This window comes from Poecilia latipinna, unplaced genomic scaffold, assembly GCF_001443285.1.
Source record: "Poecilia latipinna isolate Pla-1442-1.1 unplaced genomic scaffold, P_latipinna-1.0 Scaffold941, whole genome shotgun sequence".
Lineage (NCBI taxonomy): Eukaryota > Metazoa > Chordata > Actinopteri > Cyprinodontiformes > Poeciliidae > Poecilia > Poecilia latipinna.
In genome coordinates, this window is record NW_015113557.1 from 86,864 (window position 1) to 113,807 (window position 26,944).

At 40.0% G+C, this 26,944-nt stretch overlaps 1 protein-coding gene across 3 annotated transcripts in view; it reads right to left on the reverse strand.

Annotated features, from left to right (window-relative positions):
• The window catches only part of dennd1b (DENN/MADD domain containing 1B), a 142,391-nt gene that overhangs the window by 71,033 nt on the left and 44,414 nt on the right, over positions 1-26,944 (reverse strand). For 2 of the 3 annotated variants that reach the window (XM_015049344.1, XM_015049345.1), the window contains exons 4-9: positions 17,615-17,664; positions 15,362-15,481; positions 9,446-9,515; positions 7,649-7,729; positions 1,038-1,091; positions 388-498 (exon numbers count right to left, since the gene is read on the reverse strand). In XM_015049344.1, coding sequence (XP_014904830.1) covers positions 388-498; positions 1,038-1,091; positions 7,649-7,729; positions 9,446-9,515; positions 15,362-15,481; positions 17,615-17,664 — 486 coding nt within the window. Of the gene's footprint in view, positions 1-387; positions 499-1,037; positions 1,092-5,578; positions 5,639-7,648; positions 7,730-9,445; positions 9,516-15,361; positions 15,482-17,614; positions 17,665-26,944 lie in introns of all 3 variants that reach the window. The other variant, XM_015049343.1, reaches the window with a different exon arrangement.

The following is a 26,944-nucleotide window of genomic DNA, read 5'->3' on the forward strand; positions in this document are numbered from 1 at the left end:
AGACTGAGAACCCAAAGGTACCAGACGCTGGTTCGATGTCCATGATGCTTCTCTGCTTGATTTGCCAGCAAACTGGCCTGAGCTGAACCTTTATAGATTTATAGATAATCAATCAGTTATTGTTGAGATCAAGATGACAGACATCAGACCCAACAATCCAGATGAGCTGAAGGTCGCTACCAAAGCAACCTGAGCTTCCTGAACACCAGACATAAATTCACATAACATTCTCAAAATAAACATAATAGCAACATTAATATTTGAAGGGAAGAATCATTTAGGTTGACGCTGTATTCTAGTTGTTTTTCAAGCTTTTTTCAGCCTTTGCCTTCAAAGCGAGGCTCAATAACCAAAAGCTTCAGGATGACGCAGGAGGAACGAACTCACAGTGCTAAGCTTCCTTGAGGTAATGATGATGCGCCGTTCGTGCAGCATACTGGCGTACAGTTGGAGCATGTTGTTGATGTCCACAGCCACAAAGTACTCCGTCAGGTTCCTCTGGAGATGCAACAGGACAAAATGTTTTTAGCTTCCAAAATGTATGCACTACATCACTGTACAGACTGTGAGGAAGCCTGATTATATGTCAAAGAACAGTGTAAGAAAGAAAAAACTACTACAGAGATTGATTTGCATTAAAAATAAATGGTAAGAATTATGTGTGTTTCAGCTGCATTCATGCCTGTGATCCATCCAAAATAGTCAGATTGGGGAAAACGGATCACATTTCACTCTACGTCAGCCTGAGACCGATAATTGCTGTCATCTTGTGTCCCTTGCCATAAAAATTTGAGCTCGAATTTAAACACAAAAATCAACAAAGAGCATGTGCTCAGTTTGAATCTTTTATGCCAATCACTAAACTTCAACATTAAAGCACAAGCACCACAGGAGATAAATCTGAAACAAGAGGATGATGCAATAATTTCAAACGGTGACATGTGTATTAGATTAAAAACGATTAGAGGCAGGGATGTTTCCATAAGGGAGGGATTTCTCCTTCATCTCCTTTTCTCCTCTTTTCCATGAGCACTTACACTCTCTGGGATAGTTGGCAGTCCATTGATATCCGGCGCGATGAAGTAGGAGTGCTGCGAAAACACAAACATGCAGGAAAGAGAAGAGAGAAGGTCACAAGTGAGGCATAGCACTTATTCAGAAGAGAATGAGGGGAAGAGGGGAGAAAAGGGCCGTTCACTTTGTTGTATGATTTATGGCTCATCTTCTGCTCTGTCTATATGAATTGCTGAGCTGGTGTCTGAACCGTGGCAATGCTTTTATCAGGCCTGCAGAACAGAGAAAGCTGAATAGCAGCTCTGCTCCCCACAGACACACACTGTGGTGATGTCTCCGGTGGAAAACTGAGTCTTTATTTAAGCATTAAAAAGGTTTGTGGAGAACCAACACACGCACACACACACACACACACACGCACTGAAGCACGTGTGCACATTCACTTCTCCATACACACACACACACACACTCAGGTTGTTTAGAGGATCACAGGGCTGCCTGTCTCACTTTGGGAGAGCAGGGCAGGTTCAGTGTTCAGATCAAAGGGGCCTGAGAGAGGTGCTGTTTGCAGGTAGACAAACCACCAAGAGAAACACACTGCTGCGTCTCTCTACACACACTACTGAATGTTTGGTACACCTGCATGTCTCTGGGCCATCACTCAAACCATCTGTTGCAAGTCGTCGTAAAAATCCTCTGTGATGTTGCTGAAATTTCTAAGGCAACTTTGTAAGAGTTCAGATTTGCGACTGATATACTTTTTAAGAGTTGCTTCAAAAACATTTCGGTTTCCTCGAATCGTCGAGAATCTCTTTTGGAGCCGGGGCCCCCACTGGGAAGGAAGATGGACATAAAAATCCAACACAAGCTTTGCAAAATAAAAACATATGTAATAAAACAAATACAAAAGTTACAACAAAATAAAATCCCTCCAAAAAAAGGTCAAGACACCAGATCTGAAACCAGATGTTTTCATACAAATGTTGAAAAAGACTATTTGTTTTCCTCCCTTTCTGCCAACAAATGAGATAAAACTTCTGTTCTTTTAGGCCAGTTAGTCTTGTCAATATTATTTCTAGAATCATTATGAACTCAGAGTTCTTCATACAATAAGGTCACTTTGGCGTCAAGCTATTTGTTAAGGCACAGATGAAGTCATGGATTTGTAAGTTTCTAATAGGTTAATTCACAACATCTGAGTTCAGCGGAGGCCAATCTGTGAAAGTATGCTAAGCTAACGCCTCAACCATTCTAAATACTACGGTTTTAAAGACATGTTGAGGATGCGGCGAAGCTAAAACTGACGAGCTTGGTCAAAATGACATTGTTACATTTAGAGAATGTTTTCAACAATACAACGCCACACCTCTTCGGTAAAGGGGAGGCAGCATTATGTTGTGGGGTGAAGGAGGGAATGGTGCACTTCAAGTAAGGCACTTGGACCACTGACTGTCTGTCTACTGTTTTTATCCTTGAAACAACATCTCAACAGAGTGTATCTTAGGCTAAAATGGTTCTTCTAAACACACAATAACCATAAGCATAAAGCCAAATTGGTTAAAAAAGGGCTTTAGGACGACAAGGTCAAGGTTTTAGAGACATCATCATGACACTTTGATCTCAGGCCCGTAAGACAAAAACAGAAAAACAGAAAAATTTAGATTGATCAGGGAGTGAAAGAAAATTTATATGAAATGTCTTTTTCTATAATGTATGTAAACATCTTGTTTTAACTGCACATAATAAAACATAGTATAAGAAAGTAATTAAGAAAAACAATTAGTCAAAATAGAGCCCAAACGAAAGGTTTTTACAAATAATTATTACAAATACAGGGACAGAAACCCAGACACAATTAAAGTCATGCAGAAAATGAATAATAAAAGGAAAAAATTATTTAAAAAAAGTTTGAAAGACTTTCGTTTAAAACCATTTTGTGATGAAGTCAAATTCAGTTCATTATTCAATTTGGTTAAAAATGTTTTCCAAGAAAACTCGTTGACTTGCTGCTTTCTTTCTTCCTATGTCCACATAGTGACAGTAGACAATCGCTGCGTTGTGTCGTTGACTTTACAGCGATCCCTCATGGCCAGCATGCATGTAGCGACAGTGGAGAGGAAAAACTTCCCTTTAGCAGGAAGAAACGTCCAGTAAAACCTGCCACAGTATGAGCAACCATCTGCCAAGACCAACTGGGGGTTACTGCAGCCTTTTATTTTTATGATTTGATTTGGTATTCTTTATGCACACATGCTTCTTTTTCACCACTTCGTCATTCCTGCAGGTTTTTATTAAAATGGAGGCCAGATAATGACTATTTCTGTAGCTTCACTGGATGTTGTGTTATATGGGATTCTGGGTAGTTTAGTGGCCTGGAAATTACAAATGACAAAAATTACTACTACTTCATTCAGTAAACATGTAAAGGGGGTAAAAAATTAGGTGTGATTCAAGGCCATGCCTCTAAGAAATACTGAAAGCACTAGACAAACACTGCATTTTTCCTCCAAGTGGGTGTGTATTAAGTGATAAACACATGAAAACAATTATCCTGAGTAAACACTTGTCTAATTCCCAGAGGATGGTCATTGTTACAGATGAGGCAGTACAAACACTAAACTGGAAGTAACACGAAGGGCTTTGCCTCCAAGATGTGATCAAAAAATTTTCTAAGAAAAAGAAAGAAAAAACAGCCAGTTCAATCAATAATATGTCTGCTCACCTTATGGAAATTGAAACCTTCATGTCTATTTTATACAACTATGTGTAAAATTTCACTTTTACTCTGGGTATTTATTAATTTGCTCCTACTTCCTGACGGCAGCAACATTTGAATTGAAAAATGAATTTACACTGAGGACCAAATGTGTCATAATAAATATGCATTGCAAATAATAGCTTGCAAATTAACAATTAGCTGCAAAGACACACAAATAAACCCACTGATGACAGAAAACAGACAATTTTCAGTTTGACCACTCAGCAACTCAAAAGACTAATCTTTTTTAGATCAGTGAATGCACCATAGATAACAGGCTAATGCTGACAACAACCCTCTTTGCTGTGGATGTCACTACTGAGTGAAGAAGACTCAAAACATGTTTAATATCGGTAAGGTGCTTACAAATAGAGGAAGCACAAAATATGTAAATGGTTTAAAAGAAATTGTTTTTAAATGATGTGGGGTTTGTGTCTGGAGTTCATTCATGGTTTAATGTCAAAATGAAATTGGTGGTTGAGGGTTGTGGGAGTTTTTTTAAAGACAAATATAATTTAACCTGAAGTTAGCGTTTTAGCATTAGCTTCTGCTAAATAATATGTTGATTAGTGCTTTAACATTAATGGAACTGGCGACCTGTCCAGGGTGAACCCGCCTCTTGCCCGGAACGTTAGCTGGAGATAGGCACCAGCACCTCCTGACCCCACTAAGGGACAAGGATGTAAAGAAAATGGATGGATGGGTAGATGTTTCTAATTAGTGCAACTAAATCTTCTGTTAGCGATGTCTACTGTAGATAAATCAGATTCAGCTCAGGTCAAAGTTTCAGAAAAAACTAAAGAAAAGGCATTAAGTTCTGATTGGAGCTTCTCTTATTAGCTCCACATTATTAAAAAAAAAAAGCTTTGTTCCTGCCCAGATGTCACATGCAACAGCAAAAATAACATCTTCAGATTTCTTTTTCAACTTCAGTTCCTCCCAAAAAAAAAAAAAACCTGTATATCCTAGCTGTGGTCTCACAGAGTTTATTTACAAAACTTTACATGAAACAATTTTAAAAATGTGAGCATGTTGGCACAAGAGGGACTTTTTGATCTGATCTTTGCTTCTGAATAATTTCTGTCTGCCAAATAGAAAGCAAGAGTGCTTTCAGCTGACTAAAACAAAGACGATCGAAAGAATACTTAAAATAACAGCAGTTGCAGATAAACAAATTGTACTAAAAGATCAGGGACTTGGGTCATACCTCTGAGACTGAGGACAGCTACTAAAAACCACACAGAACATCTACAGTGGGGTGTGATTTCTATTCTTTCTTGTTTTCTTGCGCTTTGTGTGCTAAATTATGTTCCCCTGTTGGTCTACAAATTTGTGGCGCTGTGATAATCAGAAGCCACGTTCCTCAGTGCAGCCGTGGCTTTCATTGGCTGTCTGCTTGCTTATCAGCCTCTTTCCTTGTTCTTTCGAAGACTTGTTTATACGAAAACACATTGAAAGTGGGTTAACTGGAAAGGCATCAAGGAGATTTCTTGAGCACAATTGCCTTTTGCTTTAAACATAAAGAGAAGAAGAAAAAAAAAACTTTTGATTTTCAGAGAGAGAATATAGCAGAGTGGAAAGACATTAATCATTTACAAAGTTTGATTGTTTTCCAGAGGAGAAGAAACACACACCCAGACCCAGGATAGTTTGTTTTTGTTATATGTAAAAACGGTAGCGCAGCTTATTTGGCCAAATTGGAAATCAGTGGCTCCCATGCGATTAGTGTAGAAGCAGTTTCATATTTCACAGCAGCATCCTTCCCTCCACCCGTCTCTGCCGCTCACTCACTCCTCTTCCACTCACCGGCTCCTTGCTTGGCTGATCTCTCAGTACTTGCCCAGTGGCAATACACAACCGCTCATTCTTGCACAATAAGACAGAGAGAGAGCAAAACAGGGTTCACACATGAAAGGGGACAAGGCTTCTGCTCTTGGCTGCCATGATAAAATAAAAAAGGCTCCTGTAAGGGAATAATTCTGCTTTATCAATTAAATATTAAACTAGCGGCTTCTCTAGGAATGAGATGAAGCTATCATCTCTGTTCTCCAGCGTCGCCTTCAGATTGAGATAAAGAAAGTTTATTCAAGAGATGTTTTTTGGAACCTATACTGATTTTCATTGGGTGTGTGACCTGCAGATTCAAAGTCCTTCCAGCTCCACGTTCTATGCTCAGGACTAAAACACATCAGAGAACAAATATGATCCAGGTTCTTTTGAACACAACAGAAAATGAAGGAATTACAAGATCATGACTATTTAAGCATCAAAGCATTTTCTCATAACCTTGATCTGATTTTTATTAAACTCATAAGAGGCATCAAAGAGCGTGGTGTTTACATAGGATGAAAACTAAGGAAGTTTGGAGTTTTGATGCATTCAGTAATGGGGGAAAAAAGCCCAAACTGTTCAGTTTTTGATCAATCACACCTAAACAAGGGTAACTGTTTGATTCCAATCTCTGGGCAACCGATTGGTGCATCTCTATGCATAACTGTGGTAAGGCTATTGTAACCAATGTGCAACACAAAAACAAGTCAAAAGCTAATAAACTTTGAGATTGGAGAGACATTTGATCTGGGGACGCACCGATCGGTTTTTTCCAGGCAGGTGCAACTTTCTTTAAAATCTGACCTGCCATTTCAGATTTGGAAGGATTATTTTAGGCAAGAAGAAGAGAAAAATGTGTTGTAGATTCTTTGACAGATTCAGTAGATTTAAATAAAGGCATTATAAGATCATCAAAGAGCACTTGTTTCAAACCTTTATTAGATTTTTAGTGTGTCAAAGTCTGTTCATCTGCTTACAGACTAAAAATCTCCTCAACTCTGATGCACTTAATGACTATAAAGGGAAGAAAAAACAATGTTATTAGTAGTTAAGCTGAAAAGATAAAATCGGCTGAATAAAATATCTGGCTGACTAGTTTATTCAGACAAAAACACGCAAACTACAAACTAAATCTTGACTTTATTGACCTGATATTTGTCCTGTTTTCTTTTTGTCTTTTCTTTTTTTGCAAATTCATCTGGGTAATTAGATGTACATCCTTCAGAGACCTTTGCTGTAGAGTCGACTTACAGTTGCTTGCTTAATTGGTTAAAAAAAGGGGGTGTAGGGGTGGAGTGGTGGTCCTTAAGGACAAAGGCTAATACCGAAACTCTTTTGATCCCTTCATGGTGTGGAGTCTGGAGATTGTGAGCTTAGCAGACTGGCTAAAAACCTTTACGTTGTGCTTAAATCGGCCGGGCTTACAGAAGTGACAGTGTTTAATGTTGGAGGCATTCCATGAGAGCTCGTGTCAGAGTTAACTCAAACAGAAGCTGACTTTGAGGGACCTGGGCTCGTTAGGCCGTTGCAGTTTCTTGATAAGCAGGAGACATGATGAGCTGTGAAAGGGCCCTTCATGTTTAAACGTGTCCAGCTTGAGCTTATCACACAAAAAAACCCTGTAAGCGCCACTTCTTGTTTCCAAACACGGTGTCAGTCCCGGGCCCCGTGCGCGTGTCCGTTCCCGCCCGGCCTGCCTTAACCTCCTCCTGCTCCGCGCTCTGCATCTCCTCTGCCTCTCTCTCATTTATTCTCTCACATCTCAACCTCTGCACTTTGCCGATCTCCTCATTTCTGCACATTCTCATGCCGTCTTGGTCTCTTTTTCTGTCAATCTCGTTTTATTTCTCATTATCTTTCCCTTTTGCTCGCCATGTTTTCTGCTTTACATTACGTCCTCAGTGTCTCTTGGTTCACTTTTAACTACTTCGCCCAATTGTCGTCACCGCCCCTGATGCAACATGCTGCTGCGGTACCTTTCCCTCTGTCTGTCTCTGCCTCAGCTGTCTTGCATCTGATCTAGCAGAATAACAGATGTATACCTACCACACTCAAGTTGACTGGTGTGAAAGGCTTTGGCACAGGCAGCTCATAGAGGGAATTCAGCAAGTCATTCAAGTCATTTTCCTAAGGGAGAGAAAAAACATGGGACACATGAATTATATTTACTTGTTTTGTTGATAACACAAGTTATGTGTCAATCTTGACAACGGTGCTGGGACAGGCAACGCGGCAGACCAGAGGGCAAACCTGCAGCGAGGCCTGAAGGGCTCGACAACATCCGACTGACATATGTTTAACGAGAAGTGTTGGGGTTAAAAGACGGCGGAGTGTATGGCTGCAGACGCTTATTATCCAGCGGCGCTGATTTACAGCCGAGAGCAGCCTGCGACTAATTAACCAGGGGGTCCCCGCTCCAAAAACGGGGCTTAAGGAAGCTGTCAGAGAGCCGGGTTTGACCACAGAACCGGCTTTGAATTTACTCATCCAACATTTATGACTCCTATTTACAATCCCATGTCTTCTGGAAGAGGAAAATCTTTCAGAAGGCAACACTAAAAAGTGAAACTCGGATTCAAACTTCTGGGAAAGCAGTTAGTGAACTGCTGTGGAGTTTCGTCGAGCTTTTTTCTTCACTAAGAACTTTGTTTTCGGTCTGGGCTATAAGAAGATACTGCGAGTTGTGTGCAAGCCACAGATTCAGAGAGGCGAAGGGTGGCAACGTACAGTGAGCAGAGGAGGGGGGGAGGGCGGGAGGGGAGGGGTGCTAGCTGGGGTGTGTGCAATCGAACAGCCTCCTGTCATGAGAGGCTCAATGCTCACACGCATGGTCAGCAACACGGCCTGGGGAAACAGTTCATTTACCCCTCACTCTAAACCCTCATCGCTCTTCTGTCTTCCCTCGTCTGTCAACATCTCCCTCTCGCCTGGAACGGACAGCGGGGTAAATAGAAACCAAATCATGCACACTAACATTTCAGTCACCCAGGATTTTTTTTTCCTCCCTTCTTTCCCGGCGTTCTTTGCCGTCTCTCCTCTTTCCTCTAAAAAAAAAAAAAAACGCTCCAGCCGCATTTACTTTTCCTCAACCACATTAGATTATTCCACCGAATCTCTTATAGCTGAAGAATTATGTGGATGTACGTTGATTGTTTATGTGATGTGACTGTCTTTTTTTTTTTTTTAGCACGACACACTGTCCTGATAACAGCTCCCCGAGGATCCGGGGAGAAGCAACGACTACATGACAATTGAAAAGTGGTCCCAAAGCTCTCTGCCTCTCCTCCTCCGTCTCCCTCCCTTCCTCTCCTTTTCACCCTCTCTTCAGTCTAAACATTGGAACATCACCTACACCCTATGCAGTAGACTCTGCACATCTCCCCAGTTTGTTGCATATTTTACATTTCCCCTCCCTTTTGCTCGTACAATGCAGCGAATAGTCTGGGGAGACGACTTTTGTGAAGTGCAGGCATGTGTGTGTTTGTTTGCCAACTTGCGAGTGTGCGTGTGTGTATTGTTTTTAACGATTTGTTTTCCAGTAAATCATCAGGAATAACTTCCAGTGTCAGATCAGCGTTTGGTCTGTGAAATGTCAACACTGTTGCTGCTAACAAGAGGAACCAATTCAAGCCCGAGACAAAAAAAAAATATATAAAAAAATACAAAACATGCAGCATGCAGACGAACACACAGTGGAGGGAAACGTCTCACCACAACACAGACTTTAAGAAAATACATGGTGTGATTGTTTATCAGTCAAATCCAAATAAAATGTTGTCTTATTTGTAAATGCATAAAAACTCCAGGCACCTTATGGTTATTGGAAACAGAATGAGTGATTACCTGCTGTTTTGTTAAGTAGTCAGCCAGTGTGTTCAGCAACTTGTAGTAGATTTCAAACCATGGTAGATAGCTGCGGAGAGAAACACATTAATGCAATAAATATGGAGAAGTCGGCATTCATTTCATCATCTTCTACAATAAACAAACAAGATGCAACGAATCAAAGCGGACTGGTGTGTTATTTATTTAAAATACAAGCGCAAAGGGAGTCGGTCTGCAGAAAACTTGAATGTGTGTTTCTCAAAATGTCTTCATCATTTGACCTGTTGTTTCAAGATAAAATGCACAGATTGAGGAAAGATCCCAATTCTTACTCCAAACGTATGCTACCACGTCTTTCTTATTACATTATTTCTGCCCTTTGCATGTGATAAATTTTTGCCGTGTCTCCTCTTTAGGGCAGTAAAGAAAAAAAAAAAGATGAAAAGAAAACAAGATTGTAGATCCTTAAAAAAAAAAACAACAAAAAAAACACTGCATTGCTTTTATATGGTGCAGAGGGATACTATGGTTTACAAGCATGCTGATCCCAGATGCACAAGCTTAACAAAAATACACCACCCCCTCCCCCCTTTCACCCCCCCCCCCCCCCCCCCCGCTCCTCCCCCCCAACACCTGCTTTTCATGCCCCGCACATATTAAAAAAAATGTTACTTTATATAATTAATGTAAAGTAAATTAATTCATTAACAAGCTCCAAATAATTCATACAGCAGTGTTTGTGTTGAAGCTAATCAGTAAGAACACCCAACATAAGCTAAAGCATCTGCAGCATGGCTTTCTTTACAAAGTTGACATATTCTTGGCCAAGTAGGCTCGCTTTCTGGGTGGAAGGAGGCCAACATTTTACTCTAGCATAAAAGGCTGTGAGGGCTCAGTTCATTTAATGTTATGCAATTAAATAATAAAAACATGAGATCCTATCATGGTATTGAATTTTGATGCAGTTTGGGGTTTTAACATGCAGATTTAGACCCTGAATGAGCAATAATTCTGGCTGATGACTTTTAGGACTGCAATTAAATAAACAGACACTCCTTGTGATGCTTTATTAACTTTGATGGATGCATGGGTTGAAAATGAACGTAAATATTATTTTAATCTCAATATAAAACTCTCTGAGCAATGATTTAGTTCCATATCTCATAAAATGACCCAAGTTTGAAGTATTTTCTGCAGCGGGAGATGTTTAGACCTCGGGTTTTAAAGTGACAGAGTTTACAGTCAAGCTAAAGCTGTTGGCTGGAGAGCGAGGAGTTGCCAGAGCATGGGTCACTGGCTGCTCTGCAGACTGGAATTAACAGACAACAAGAAAACAATAAAGTGGACCTAATGCAAATTTTCATATCACTAAATCCGTGAGGGGCCAATGACAGCCCGGTTCTTCAGGAGAAGTGCAGCCAAGCGCGCCAATCAGAGAGGCTGAGTGACCATTAGTCTGAAACAATCAGACTCTTAACATGCCGATATTTTGACATCTGCATGAAGATTTACCACAATCAGGTCACACTTGCAGGAGAGACTCAATCAAACACACTTATGTTAATTTACATGCTGACCGTATATGAACCTGAAGACCTATTTCTGCCATGTCAAGCAACACCCACGGGTCAGTTTTTGATGTGCAAAATGCATTTTTTCATTACAGTAACATAATCTGACAATTTAGATAAATGTAAATTTTTCAGTGATAATCCAAGGCTAAACTGTCATTTTTTTAAGTAAATAAGTATCTGCAGCACAATTAATTTACACTAAAAGTCATTGAAGCAGCTTTTCATTCTTACAGTTTGTAACTTAATCAGTAAAATGTAATTTTGATGTCTATGACATCATCTTAACCCTGGGGTAAAAAAATTTCCACAGACAAAATTGGAAAGCCAAGAGAACATTCCATTCAAGACAGACAGGATGGGCAACAATAAGTCAGACAGTCAACTCTATATAAAAATCTAACTTTAAGAGAGACAAATAAGATAATTAATAAGTCCAACTTTATTTTGCTTCAGGCAGAAAATGATAAGAAAGGAAAATTTCAAGCTCTCTGTATGAGAATGATACCATTCTTTTTGTCAGTTTGAGATTATGTTACCATGACAAAAGATGCATTTAATAATAATAATAATAATAATAATAATAGTAATGATGACTATACATGCAGTAGGTGCTACATTTGCAAAACTACAAAAAGTCTGGTCTAACAAGCGGAGAATTTTTTTTATTTATCTATATAATTTTTGAGGTTCAGTTTTATGAACTTTTAATTAGTAATCTATTCCTTTAACTAAATAAAGCAAGCCAGATATTTGTTGAGCCTTATTCAAATTCAGACAATGGTTACAATAAAATTACTATTTTCCCAAATACAAAGATTTACAATCTGAGTAATTAATATTTTAAAAGTTTAAAACGACCAACTGTGACAAGCAATGCAGAGTCTCAACAATGGAGAATAAATGGCAAAGTACATAAAAATGCAAAATGCTAATTGATAGAGAACTGCACCTTTTCCATTCACTTCTACAATAAAACAGAGCTTATATGTTATCAAGACAATAATTATTAAAAAGAGAGGAGCTGCACTCTTCACAAGAGATCTGGTCTGATAACAGAAGCATTTTAGGTTGATGAAAGTATTTAAAGATGAAGAGCAATTTTTTAAGAAACTTTCAAGATGGGAAACCCAGGAAAACTTAGTATTCAAGTCATAAAACAGCTCAAAGAAAGTAGCTACTAGCTTAAACCTGCCTGCATCTATAGCTAAGAGTACTAACATAACAGTTTAAATAAGTGGAACAGTGACAACCAAGGCAGAAGTCAAGCTTATTTTGTCACTGCACAGTGACAAAGAAAATAGGAAAATCTAAAGTTTTCTAGTAGATAATTAAGGCAGTTGTTCAGAGATTATGCGACAGCAGCAGTTTAGAGAGTAAATTCGTAGTGATACCGTGGAGGGTTCTGAATTTACACACTTCACTCTGATAGGGGCAGTGTAAGTTCGATAAATTACCCGACTCATTTACGACTTGTGTTCTCTGGACATTAAACCTTCAAGTTTTCACCGATGTGCGGTATATAAATGAAAGCCTCGCCGTCAGCGGCGCCGTCAGGCCTCACAGAGCTCACAGACATTACACTCCTTAACCAAAGTGCTGTAAATTTAACGGAATACACACAATCACTGGCAAATCGAAACCCTCGCAAATTATCAATAATAAACTCGTATTTGAAAGACGGAGAAAGTTTTCCTTCTTCAAAAGGAGACAAATTAATATATTTTAAGGATGCATTGGTGTATTCTTCTCCCCTCCCCTGCCCTGCTCTGCTCTCTGTACACGCAAAGTTAAAGTTTGGAAAGCTCACTGAGAGATACTCCTACTCGTCACAGTTCATTGCTCAGATCTGTTTGTGCTTCGCAAATCCTCCGATAGAGAGAGGGAGGGGGGGGAGGCATCTATCACTGGAGTGCTCAGTGCGTGGGGGTCCCGCGATCTCTCCTACCATTTTAAGCACACGTCTTCTCAAAGTGCCATGTACTCAAAGAGCGAACCAATTAATCTGCGACCCACTCGCAGTCTCTCCGTTCCAGGCTCAGACCACCTAACGCCGTGGACGTTTGAACGGGCCTAAAAGAAGCAACTCTGGGACTCAAAGAAAAAGCAAAACGTAGTGTAAGCCTGAAAAAGTAAAAAAAAATAAAATAAAAATAAAAAAGACTTAAAAAATCTCAACAACAAAGAGTCTAAATGTTGGAAATTAAATGTTTAGACAAAAGCCAGCCCTCTTTGGCTGCCATAAAGTAAGTTGGGTGTTAAGCACGACAGTTATTCCTGTTCCTTCGATGAGCCTTAAATCGTTTTTACTGCAGAGGAATCTGTAATCATAAGTCACCTACACTTTGTAGACGGCTCAGCTGAAGATTGCATTACACATTTACTTTCTGGGGTCAGGGGTTAAGTATGGGGAGGGGAGGAAGTGTCGTCCTGAAAAAGTGACCAATAACTGGAGCCACTCAGTACTTAAAATGTATCCTAAAACATCTGCTGTTACACAAAATTACTTTTTTTTTATCTATCTAAAAGAGGGAACAAAAATGATTTAACACCTAGTGGGAAAGAGTGAGAGGAGATATGAGGATAGAACATTAAAATAATAATGAGATTTCAGCGCGTTTCTTTATCTGGTGTGATCTGTGGCTTTATTCTGGCCACAACTTCAGCAACGAGACTACAAAGGCCTTTCCACATAAAACTGTCCTACTCATTAAGGCACTTCCTCTTGTAAGCAGAGGTGACAATTTTACAGAGCAGACATTTCAGCGATCACAGAAGCAAACTGTTTTAATTAAAGTTTAGCTTTTATTCTTTGGAAATGATTAAAACTCAATAAAACTAGGGAGTTCAGATAGTCTTCCCTGTTTTATTTTGTGATTTGTTCTTTATCATCTATCTAAACAAAATGAACTTTCAACCCAGGACCTTGAAAAAATATATTTTGAAAATTGTTCACATTCCTTATCTGGGAAATCTACAACAGTGTTATGTTTTCGAATGATCCCAACATAATGTGGTTATTAGTGTTTTTAAAAAATTCAATAAAATAAGATCTGGGGAGGAAAACTGGGCAGCACAAATACACAAAAAAAAGCAGAAAAAAATAACTTCCTATATGTTATTTTATAATAAATGAACCAAGTCATGCAAACTACTCAGAATGCATAATGAATTTTATACATCATATGTCAAATGAATTAGCATGTCTAACTCAGCGAGAGGGACGGGGGAGCCTCTGCTAATTGGCAGCGAAGCTTCATGCATAATTATGGGCCGAGCGTCTTTGCTGTCGCACTGTGGCAGCAGCCGAATAACGAGGAGGAAAGAGAGGGAGAGACAGAGAGCACGAGATGGAGAGGGAGAGAAAGGAAAAACAAAGGCCACGGAAGCTGGCCGGGAAGGGTGGGTGGTATATACGAGTGTGTATGTGTGGGGAAGGTGGGTGCGAGGGGGGGTACGAGGGCACTGTTCTTCACAGCAGCTCATCAGGCCAGCGACAAACCCACGACTGTCCATCACCAGCCACACAAACACACACAGAGGCGAGAGTGAGCCTTACAGGAGTGCTGCTCCACAAACAGAGAACAGAGGAAGGCTTTGTGCTGCTTTTCCAATTTGTTGTTTCTTAAACTGCTTATTACATTCATTAAAAATTGATCTTTTTACTTTTTTTTCTTAGTTATTATTAAAGTGCAGCAAGCCTGTCCACTGAGATTTTCACTGCAGTGCTCATTCTTTGTAATGGGTAAATAATTGCATCTGTAAAGAAAAAAAAACAAAACAACATTGCATCGACATTAAATTACTCGGAAATTAACAGATAATAGCTTTTTTTAGGAGTATATTTATGCAAAGAGAAATAAAATTTTTCAACGTCCGGGGTCCTCGTTTGTCTGCGCTGTGATAGAAGGAATAAAGCTATAAAAAAAATATAAAAACGGCTAAAGTTTTGGATAATTATAGGCACTTTAGAAACATATTTGTGTGGGCAGATAAGAACATAAATTTGTTTTTCTGGCAAAGTGCAGCACGGTGTGAGAATGAATGAAAAGGTTGTTTCAAAAATCTGTGATCATTTCTAAGATGTTGTAAATTAAAAAAGGTTTTATCCTCCACCATACAAAACAAACAGGGATACTCATATCTTTATGATAGCTACTTAAGAAATAAGTAAAAAATAAAAGCAGCTTGTAAAAAATTTATTTATTCACATTTATGGCTACTTAGGATTTGCAACTTTACTTGCAAAAAGGTATTTTTCTGACTTTTAATTTAATGTCTTGAAATCAGACATAATCCTTAAAACAAAAAACTTCAATAATGAAGTTTAAAATGACAATTAGAGAGTGGCTGTGTGTGTTACCTGAGGAGACATATGCAGACCCGGCAGCCTTGGGTGAGTCGACAGAAACCAAACCTCTGCTTGCTGTCGATGTCTGTGAGAACAAAGGTGAAGTTCTGCCCCACCTGATTCTGGGAAACCCTGCCGACGACACAGAGGGGCGCAAGCAGTGAAGGCTAAACAGCCAGCAGTTTATTAATAAATGTGGGAAGAATTAGCAACAATTAATAACAGACAAAATTATGCTAAATTAATGCAGAGGGTTACCACATTTCAATCAAGGATGGCTCAATTCTGGTTGATTTAACCTTGAGAATGAACTGCAAACACATTAATTCCACATATTTCATGTGTAAAAGTTATAAAATCAAAGCTTCTCTGAGGTTTTGAGATAAATATGTATTAAGCTCGATTCACATTTCCACCACTAGATGGCAGCAGCTCAGCTTCAGTAAAAGCTCAGCCTCCTCCCTACATCCCTGTTCTGTCTTAAGAATGGATCATTTCACATGTTCCAATATAAAAACTGGGACTTTTCAGATAGTTCAGGCCTGAGCAGATCATGTTACATGTACAGAAACACATGATTTATTCCTCAACTCATCAATGACACTGGCTGTCACAGGTGGCCTCATTTTCACCAATGACACTTGTTGGTCTCATCACTTACACATTAACATGTAATCACTTACACATATTCTGGTGAATATTTAATTGTTTTTATCAGATCATTGTTATCATCATTTCAACCCTTAAGACATTTTATATCTTTGCAGTTTTGATTTTGTACTTGTGGATGGCACGCAAGACTTACTGCCATCCATGGGTCATTTTTGTACCTGCTTTAACAAATTACATTTCAAAGTAATTTTCTAGATTCCACTCACAGACTACTTTTAGGAAACCGTGTTCACATGACTCCAATTAATAGTAGCTTCCAGCAGGATGTGGCCTGGAGTTATTTCAGTATGATCAGAGGTCTTAATCTGTTTTATAGGAGTCAATAGTTCCTGACTAAAGCAGCCATTGGGTAACAGGCGGGGTTCACCTTGGACAGGTCGCCAGTCACACAGAGATCCAGATCAAATAACCACTCACTCACAGTACAGGGCTATATAGAAAGACCAATTTACCCATCCACCATGTTTTTGGACTGTGGTATGAACACAGAATGTGACATTATATATTTGAGTTAAATTATGTGAGATTTTCAGATCTTTTTGCAAATATTCTCTTGGCTAATTCTCCCCTTTCATCAATTCATTCCTTGTGAACAAACCACAAAATTTGCTCTTGGTTTATTTAACTTAGAAGTTCAGTGTTTTTACCATCTAAAAACAAAGATAAAATCAAAAAGGCTCACCTAGGATGCCATTGTTTATTAAATTCTAAACGTTTTTCCACAAACACTCATCTTATGGTTATTTTGGTTCTATTCTCATTTTGACTCCAATGAAATCCTACATATGAGGACTCTTGATGCATCCAAAATAACTAAGAAATATTTTACTTATTTATTTATAATAAACTATGAAACAAGTTTAGAAAATTACTATAAATCAGTGGTTCCCAAGGTTAGCATAAAACATTCAGAACTCCACACCATGCCAAACATTTTAACACAACCAGGACTACAATAACACAAGAATGTGATTTTATAAATAAAACTGGCATGGTATGGTAAAAGGTTTTTGAAGGTAACGAGTTGGTAAGGTGGTCAAGTCATTAAAGTACCACTGAATGCTTTTATTGCCAAACAGCAGAACTCAGTCAGAAGCAACTTTTTTCCCCATAAAAACCTGAACTGAGAGGGAACTACTTAATACTCGTTATATTGGATCCACATTTGACATGAAACCAAAGCAGAAAGACCGTAACAATTAATTATGGGTTTTACTATCTCTAGTCATGCCGCTGTCACAACATTTACCAATGTTATTGAACATCGTGTTTTCTTAATTTCATGCAGTCTGTCCAAGGCATGAAAGAAGAGTTTCAGCTTTGTGTTTGTTTGTTTTGAACAAGCAATCCCACCCATGTGGACACGACCACAATAAACACTCATCATTAAGCTCCGACAGTCAGGAAATTGGCAGGTGACAATATCACTAAGTGATTGCAATTTAGAGCTCATCACTGTCACATCTGAGAAGTATAAACTGTACATCTCATTTTCTGTCTTTAGGTGTGAGAAGTGATCAGTTTTTCGAGGTGTGTGAACAAGTCAAATGAGGTGAAACCAGGAAACGGAGACGGAGAGGAGAGGAATCATACCTTTCCACGTCAAAGGGAAAGCAGAACTTTGGTATTGTCTGAAGAACTTCCTAAAAAACAGAACACAGAAAGAAACAAATCCTTTTAGACATATCACAGAGAAAATGAACAAGACTGTATATTTCAGTATGGAAATTTCTTGGGCCTCCACCAAGTAGGGGTTAGGGTTAGGCTATCAACTGGCAGAACAAAATGGGGATTAATGCTAAACAGTACTGATAGCAATCTGACAAAGTCTTAACATCCCAAACAGTGCAGCCTAAATGCACTTAATCCAAATGAATGGGCAATATAACCCAATTTATTTGGCAGAAAAGAGTGGAAACGTTCCCTTTTTTCCAAGAATAAGGGAGGGATCCTCGATGCACAGCTTGAATAATTAGCAGTTAATAAGTTCATCGATTATCAGGTGCCAAAGGGAGATGAAAGGGCTTGAGAAGAGAGAGAATGGAAAAGAAAAAGAGGGCAAGGGTGGTTGGGGGGGGATACACACAGCACCCAGGCTATGGTGGCAGATTGTAGTGACAATAGGCTAAGCAGCTCTGTGGGGTTAAGAGGTACGGAGGGGGGGTACAAGCCTGCAGGGCTTTACCTCCCAACACCTCCCCTGTGGGTCTGCGTGCTCTTGATGCGAGGTAGGGGAGACGGGGAGGGGGCGCTGGTCTTTTCCACCAGCGGCATATGGATTTAGACAGGGAGCATGAACAGTGCGGTGCACCATATGGGTGAGCCACTCCAGCCCAGCCACACAGAAAGCGAGCGCGGGGTCCCCACTCTGCCTGTCGCTCCGACTCGTCTTCTCTCTGGCCGCTAACCTGGCCCAGAATGGCTGCCAGGTCCGTTCTGGCCGTCTGTCTGCCTGCTACCTCTCCCTCAGTTCTGGTCCTGCTCTGCCAAGCTCAAAGACTAATCCTGGGTACTGGGTGGCTCTCTGCTACGCTCTGGCCTCCCCAGCCGTCTCTCTCTTCCTCTTTCGTTTACTTGCCAAGCTCGGCCACTGAGCTGAGGTTTTGGTCTTTTTTTTATTTATTTTTTTTATTTTTTTTTATTGGACACATCCGAGCAGTGAGTGATGCAGTTTCTCCTCTTCCATCTCCCTGCCTCCCCCAGAGATTGATCCGGACGACAGGTTGGGTTTCTGCTGCTGCTGCTGCTGTCTACTGTCTCTAAGACCTCACCATGGGGAGCAGTCACCGATCCCCCCCTCACCCCCTGCCCGCCTCATCAAAACTTAAATCTGTCACCCCGACACAACACAAACATCGCTCCAGACAGCCAACCAAAAGCAGCAATGAGCTATGACAGGATGTGTGTGTGTCGTGTGAATCTGTGCATTTAAATGTTATGCTTGCTTCAAGGACGTTGCTCATTCCATCCAAGGCTGGTGAGGCCTGTACATTTATGTGTTTGTGTGGGTGGCTGATTTTCAGTGGGCTATATGCTTCTATGAGAGCCTGTGCCCAGATATGGAGCATTAGGGAGGGGCTGGAGGCGAGGCGGGGTGGGTGGGTGGTTAGGAAGTGACTGTTTTTCCTTATCTGGATCCGTGATAAAATTGAGAACTCAACAAAGACGGATGGTACTGTGGCAGAGGAGGTCTGTTTTTCGGTGCGTGTGTGTGTGTGCGTGTGAGACTAAGTCTTGGCGTGTGCGGCTGTAAAACTGTCACACACATCAGAGCTGCCATCGTTTTATGCTTTTGCTACTATTATTAACCACAATGCACGCACACCAATATGTTCCAGAGAGCCCTCCCTGGCACACTGCATATGGCACACAAACCCAAACAGACACACACACACACACACACGCATGGAGAGACGCTCTTTTTCCTGCAAATAAAAACATTCGAGTTGCCAGATTTGCAGTGTTGTCGCGGCCCTGCCCACATCGGGTTTCTGTTTCTGAGTGACAGTCCAGGAGCTGCAGAGACTCTGATCTCACACAGAATCAGCAGGAAGTGAAGTGATGAGGTTGTATTTGTGTAGAGTGTGACATTGAAATCACAGCTATATTCTCCCTCCATATAAGGAACCTCAGGACGCCACCCAACATATAGGCACTTTCAGACTGGCTGTCTTTAGACGTTAAACAGTCCAGACAGCTGTGCCTTGCAAGCATGTTTGTGAAGTTGGACAAGATCCACCTTTTTTCTTTCTCTTCATCTTCCTAGTATAATGATTTAAGGTGGAAATTTCATACATCTTAACAAAGGCATAGACAGTCAGGATTTCATAGAATTACACAAATGTTTCTTACAAGACCAAATTTAAATTTAAATAATGTTCATGAAGGTAATGTTCTCTTTCTGCAAAATATGCTCCTCTTTTAACTACTCTTAAAACTACCAAACTTTTCTTATTGTGATCTGGAAATGGACCAGCGTTTGGCATTAAAGCGTAGATAAATTATACATAAAACTTTTCGATTATAGCACTCCTACATTTTCAATTCCTTTAAAGTGGAGGAAAGTAAAAGAGTGAATTTGGTTTTCTCCAGCTGTTGGAAGCGTAGAGTAACAACATAACTCGGCCTCTACTGCATGTTGCTGATGGGTCAGCTGGCTGAAAGACACCCACTGCTCTTTTTTTATCGCCAACCAGGAAGACAAATCCTGCTACAAGAATGCTATAAGTGCTTTGGATGTAAAGCGGCTGACTGCAAGTTAGCTGGTAGACCAGCTGACTAATTAACCAACCAATATAAGCTATCACTAGCAGGAAAAAAAGTACTTAGCAGGTGTTTATTCAAAATGTTTACCTTACGTTTATGAATAAAAATCCAACTCCAACCGTTTTATTCAGCGTAGTTGTACTGCAACTTGAATTCAGGCAGTAAAAATATTTAAGACACTTCTAATTTTTTAGTAGTAGGAAACTTAACTTCTCTTGTTACTTTGCGATATTTCATCTTCCATCCAAAATGCTTCTTCGATTTTCAACATGGTCTGAATATGGCTTACAAGCTCCAGGTGAATGAAAAGCTTCATCATTACGTTTGGTTAACTTGCAGAAGCGCAAACTGAGCATCGGAATAGGAAGGAAAGGAGATTTAAACGATTCTGAATGTCCATCTCTAATAATGTAAGTTCATGAGTGGCTCAATTAACCACATGTTACAAGCAAGGTATGCAGAATCATCTGTGGTCACACGACTCAGGCTAAACTAAACTACTGGTGGCCATTCACCAGATCTCAGCCCAACAGCTGCACCTTCGGGATGCGGTATGGGCTTTTCGCATTGTGGATGTGCAGCAGAGAAATCTGCAGCAACTTTATGCCAAAATGTCGACATTCAGCAGCATCTTATATTTAGGACATGAAAAATGATGTCAGATCTGAATGTGTGAGAGGGTCCAACCCATAACCTAGAAGTGACCTCTGACTGTAAACATCATCATCGTAGTAGTGACAATCAACGTGGCATACTGCTGTGGCAGCCTAAAGAATACTTAATACCAGTCCATTTAAATTTAAAGCAATAAACACATACTATACCAATCTGAAAACATGCAACCATTGTAGTTTTACCTGCATTTATAACAAGTCTCAAAGTTTAAAGAGGAGAATCTGTTTGAAAAATTTATACTCCATATAAAGACAATGGAAATAAATGTATTTACATTGATCAAAAAACATTTTATAAACTGATTGGTTACCTGGAATCTCACTAGCTGCCAGAGATATTTTGTTTTATTTGACAATATTTTAAGACAAAAGAAAAAAAAAAAAAAAGAAACTACTTAGTTTGTAAGTACAAGAGTTTTATTTTCTCCTTATACCTGTGAATTGACCCATTATTTTCTTCCTTCATTCTTTTCTGCTTTAACCAAAGAAGACGGCAGCATGTAATTTGAAACTCAAATCTTTTCCTCATCTGTCAGTCAGTTTTCTGTTTTCCATTCCCAGCATCTCACCTGTGTTACTGGCAACTCTTAGGCATCTGTAACTCTCTTCCCATCACTAGGCCCTATACCACTGGGATATCTCAACACGACTGGCACAAAGGGGATGTTCTGCTACTATTCCTTAGCATGGTAAACACACACACATATACAAGCACACTCGTCCCCCCCCACATGCCATTTTCCCAAGACAAAAGAAAAAGAGGCAGCTAATATATTTGCAGCTTTTGCGAGTGGGTGGGAGGGTGAGGGAGGAATCTGCTGCTAGGCTGGGCTTGGCAGACACTGATGTGTGTATGTGTGTGTATGTGTTGTTTATCGTGAGTGGAGACAGGGGTATCATTCAGTGAGACAGAATGCTCTGGTTTCCCCCAGTGGACACTCGTGCTATCACTGCATCACATCACTACAACAGCACTGTGCCCCCACAGGATAACACAGTACAGCAGGGGAGAGCAACAAACTTCACAGCACATAGCGACACTTCGCTTTTCTCCTCTTAAAAATAGGTCTAAACTTTACTTTTATTCTTGCTCTACCCTAATTCCCCCTATAGAACTATCTGTGTTGAGGTAGGCTATATATATAGTCTGGCATTACACCAGTTTCTTAAAAGACCTGACAATACTGATGTGTGGGCTGGGCTTGGCTGTCTACCACATAAAGGGATGCACCCATCTTTAGGCTGGACAACAAGAAAACTGCAAAAACAAAGCTGTACGACTTAAGCCTGTTAAAAATGATTTGTGTTTATAAACTGATTAAATCCCAAGCTCAGAATTAGTTGTGGTGTTTCATTTTGGGTGTGAACTTCATGAGCAATCTACACGTCCCCATGTGCGTGCAAACAGACAGAAGCAGCAGAGTGGTGTGGAAAAATATGGGCAAAAGTAGAGAAGGAAGGAATAAGGGGGATGTAAAAGAAAAAAAAATGCAAGAGGGAGAGAGAGTCAGACAGACAAACTGACAAAAGTGAATGTCACAAGGAAAGGAGAGGTGGAGAATGATGGACAGAGGAGTGTGAGGGGGGAGGAGAGAGAGGGAGGCAGCTCAGTTCATGCCCCTCTCCTTTTGCAGCGAGGACTCCTCCCTGGGGGGGCTCAAGACTTTAAGCCCCTGTCCTGATTTATATTCCCTTGGCTACTGCAGCCAGATCAATGTAGCTAGCTACCCAGTGTAACTGAGTCTGGGTCTGTTCAGCCTGGCCCCCTGAGCCCGCCTGACAGGATGTAGTTTTATAAAAAGAAGGGAGGAAGGTAGCAGAAAAAATGGGAATCCGGAACTAGTGGTCCAATACTAAAAAAACAGATTAAACAGATGGCTTTTTTTCTTTTCATGTTAGCCCATTAATGCCAATCATATATACATTACTCAATTTTTTTTTTCAGAGCTTTTTGTTAAGCCTCATATTACAAGTAATTCCTACTACCGTATAATGAATCACTGTGAACACTATTTACCTTTCCATGTGTCTTGGCTCATTTAAATACCCTTGTACTGTGGCGCATTTTCTAAAATGCCATTTCCTGTCTGTTAGAAAATCACTTGCATGTAATGTATATAAATAAATGTAAAAGTATAAAGGGTGTAAAAAGAGGATCATTAATCCTGAATCTCATTTCTGAGGTCAAACACTGATGTTGGATGAGAAGGCCTGGCCTTCAGTCTATATTCTAATACATTCCAAAGGTGTTTAATCAAGCTTAAGGTAGCAGTAGGGGAGAAAAAAAAACCATTTGATTCATCGAGATGTGGGCATGGATTATTCTGATTTGATTAATAAATGTTAAAAATGACTTTCCTCAATGTTAATTTACATCCTCACTGGGAGAAATCACTTTTACCAACTGTCCCTAGAGCCCACATTTTTGGCAAAAAGGCTTTTAATTTTGCAGCATCATGTTCAGAATGAACTTCAGTTGAAGGAATTGGTCTCATTTTATTCTTTTTAAAAGACAACAGAAAAGCAGTCTGTGTGTCATTGCTTTTAAACTGATTTATTATTTATTATTTTTACTAATGATATTGATGTTAATGAGTGAAAGTGAATCTGTAAGTGACTATTTCTGCTGCTGCCACTTGCCAGGACATTCTTGTAGAAAAGATTTTCCATCTCAAGCAGCTTTTTTATCCTGGTTACATAAAGGTTGATGAATGCAAAAGGCCACACACAAACACCAAAAATTGGTACCCAGTAAATTCATGGTGACAGAAGAATGAGAAACTAGCTGATGAGAAATACATCTTGAAGGACATCTTGAACGAGAACCACAACATAATGAGGCCATGTAAAACTAAGCTGAAATATTTAGAAATATTGCAATCGCAAAAAATCGTATTGCATGTTTCCACCTGGAAGCTGAAGAAAAACAGCTTGTATTACCTGCCTCCATAAAAGCTCGGACCTAAGAGCAAGCAATGTCAACGCAACTCCTTAACTCGGAAAAGGCAAAGCTAAAAGCAACATTCATTTTAGCTTCTCAATGATTTCTTTATGGACCTTTGTGCAGTGGTGCGTACATTTGTTGGAACAGGAAGAGCCTAGCAAACTGAGGCCACCATGTCAAGAGCATAAAATTGTCCAAAATGTCTTCGTATGGTGCAGCATTAACAGTTTTTCTCAATGGAATTAAAGGGCCAAGCTCAACTACTAAAAAAAGCAAAAGAACTCTGCACCATGATCCCTTCTGCACCAAACTTTACAATCGACATAAAGCAGTCCAGCAAGGGCTGTTCTCCTGACAACCACTAAACCTGGACTCATCTGTTGGATTGCCAGACAGAGAGGCATGATTCGTCCCTCCAGAAAACATGTCTTTATTGCTCCTGATGCCAGTGGCAGCATGATGTAAGGCTTGGCTGCAGCTGCTTGGCCATGAAATCCCATTTCATGAAGCTCTCCATGCACTGTTCTTGATATAATCTTAAGGTCGAAAGAAGCTTGGTGGTCTGCAGTTATTGACTCTGCAGAAAGTTGGCGACCTCTGCATCCGCTGACCTGCTCTGTGATTTGAAGTGGCCTACCACATCTTGGCTGGGTCATTTTTCCTCCCAATCATTTCCACTTTGTTATAGAACCACTGACTGTTAAATCTTTAGTACAGAAGAAATTTCAGAAATGGACTTGCCGCACAGGTGGCCCACTATCACGATAGCGTGTAGTAATTCTGTGAGCTCCTGAAAGCAATTTATTCTTTCACAAATGTTTGTAGAAGCAGTCTGGAAGGCTAGGTGCTTGATTTTTATTGTCAAGCTACTCAAATCTCTGAATCACTATAATAGCTAATGTGTGGGAGGGTCTGAGGGCATCCAAAAGACATCCACCTTTAAACAAGTTGCTTAAAATAAAAAACTATGAATACACATTAAGCCAGAAATTTACAGATCTGAGATCACAGGCTCTACATGCCTTTTTAAAAATTACTTTGAGGAAACGGTTCCAAAAAAAAATAAAATAAAAAATAAGATGCAATATTAGCTGCCAGGAAGCTGCACAAAATCTGAGAAACAGCATGTTAGATATTTGTAGCAAACACTGACCATTGGCTTAATGGTTCACAATTTGGCAAAAATGATTATGATGAACCCTCTATGGAGGTGAATCTTTGAAGAAGGCATATGGTTTTAAGGAGGTTTTGATAAGATCATAGAGAAACGGTACTATGAGGTGGTTTCTTAAGCTCATATAATAAAATAAATGAATTTCATTTTTCTGCATACAAGCTGAATACACTACTCACAAGCTTGAGTTTACATTTGCAATCAGCTCAGAGTACAGTGACATTAACGCTGCATACTTAAGTGTTTATTTAGAACTAGTCATACCATCACTGAAATAATTTTGTTTCTATATTTGAAATGTTCAAAAAAAAACATTGGAAACACGAAGACTATCAGACAAACAAATCTATGGAAACTCCTAACAACCCTTTTCAAACTGACATGCCACTAATTAGATTGGAAGACCACTACGATCTTAGTTCAGCTAACAGCATATTTTATCTCAGCCAACGTATGTATATAAATATATATAATACCCATGAGTGGAGGCCTGGTATGTCTAAAGAGTTTGAGTTTAAAGTTAGAGGAAAACTTGTTCTTATCTGGATGTTTAATAAATGCATGAAAACTTGCTTGCAAAGGGCTAGCTCATGTGTCATGCAAACTGTGTAAGGCTACAGTGGTTTGAAGCAAGCAGGGACTGCGGTTATCCAGCCGGCCTTCAGCAGCATAATGACATAGTCAGCAGGGCTACCAACACATCAGTGCTGGAACCCACCGTGTCTAAACTCACCCTTCCTTCACCTCTTCCCCCAGCATACATTCATGCCCTCTCCATCACCTCCTCCCATCTTTCCCTACTCCTTCACTCCTTCCATCCCCCCAATCTCCATCCTCTTTCACCTCCCTCCTAAACCCCCTGTCGTCTTCCTAGATCCCCCCTTCCTGCATACCCCACCTTTTTCCTCACCCTCACCAACACCCCTCGTCCCCTCTTTCGCCCCCCCTTTCCCAATTAGTCTGTCTGTGTGCAGCTACCCAGCCGATCTCTGCCCATCCGCCGGTGCTGGTTCGCTCACCCAGCCCCTCTGGCGAACATGACAAAGAGAGATCCTCAGTATTCAAACAGACACACTACTTTCAAATGCCGAATGGCAGGGTCGACCTGGGTGCAGCTTTAAGCAAAATATTCAAATTTTCAGCCTTTCTTTTTTGAGAATTTGCATGGATATGCATTCATTTGCAACGTGTAAAGGCACAAGGACAGCTGAGCCTTGGTAGTTGAGGGAGAGAGGAAAAAATAAATAATGCAGAATAAAAATGTGTAATGGTCTGAAGCCTCACATGGGCTAAACGTGGTGCAATAAAATTAAGGGAAAAACTGGATAAAAACACAAAGATACAAGCAGAACCCATGACTCAAAGTAGATGTGAAAACAATAACTGTTAATATTTCAACGGGAACACAGAATGTTTGTGTTATTTACTGTAAATTTCTTATTTCTGCTCTGATCTGATCTTTGATTTCAAGATCCAATATGGCAACTCCTCACATCAAGAACAGTAAGCTGTGGTGAAAAACGTGTATATTTTATAAGACACACTTGTCAGAGTGCATATAAAATCAATGCTACATATAGCGGCTGTGACTCTAAGCTGAACAACTTAAAAGTGGTGTTTGCATGTAGAAAGTATGGCTTAAAATAGTGTTTGCTTTAAGCCATACTTAAGAGGTACTATGAACAATTTCAGCATTGCCACATTGGAATACAGACTTCTCTGAACGCTGTTAATTTCACTCATCCCTCTGCTGGAGTCCCAGTGGCCAAGTTAGACTGATAGATGTCTGTGACACTGTGTCTCTTCTTTTTCTGAATTGCTTTGTGTTACTTCTTCATATCTTTCAGCCTACTTCATGTTGTCAG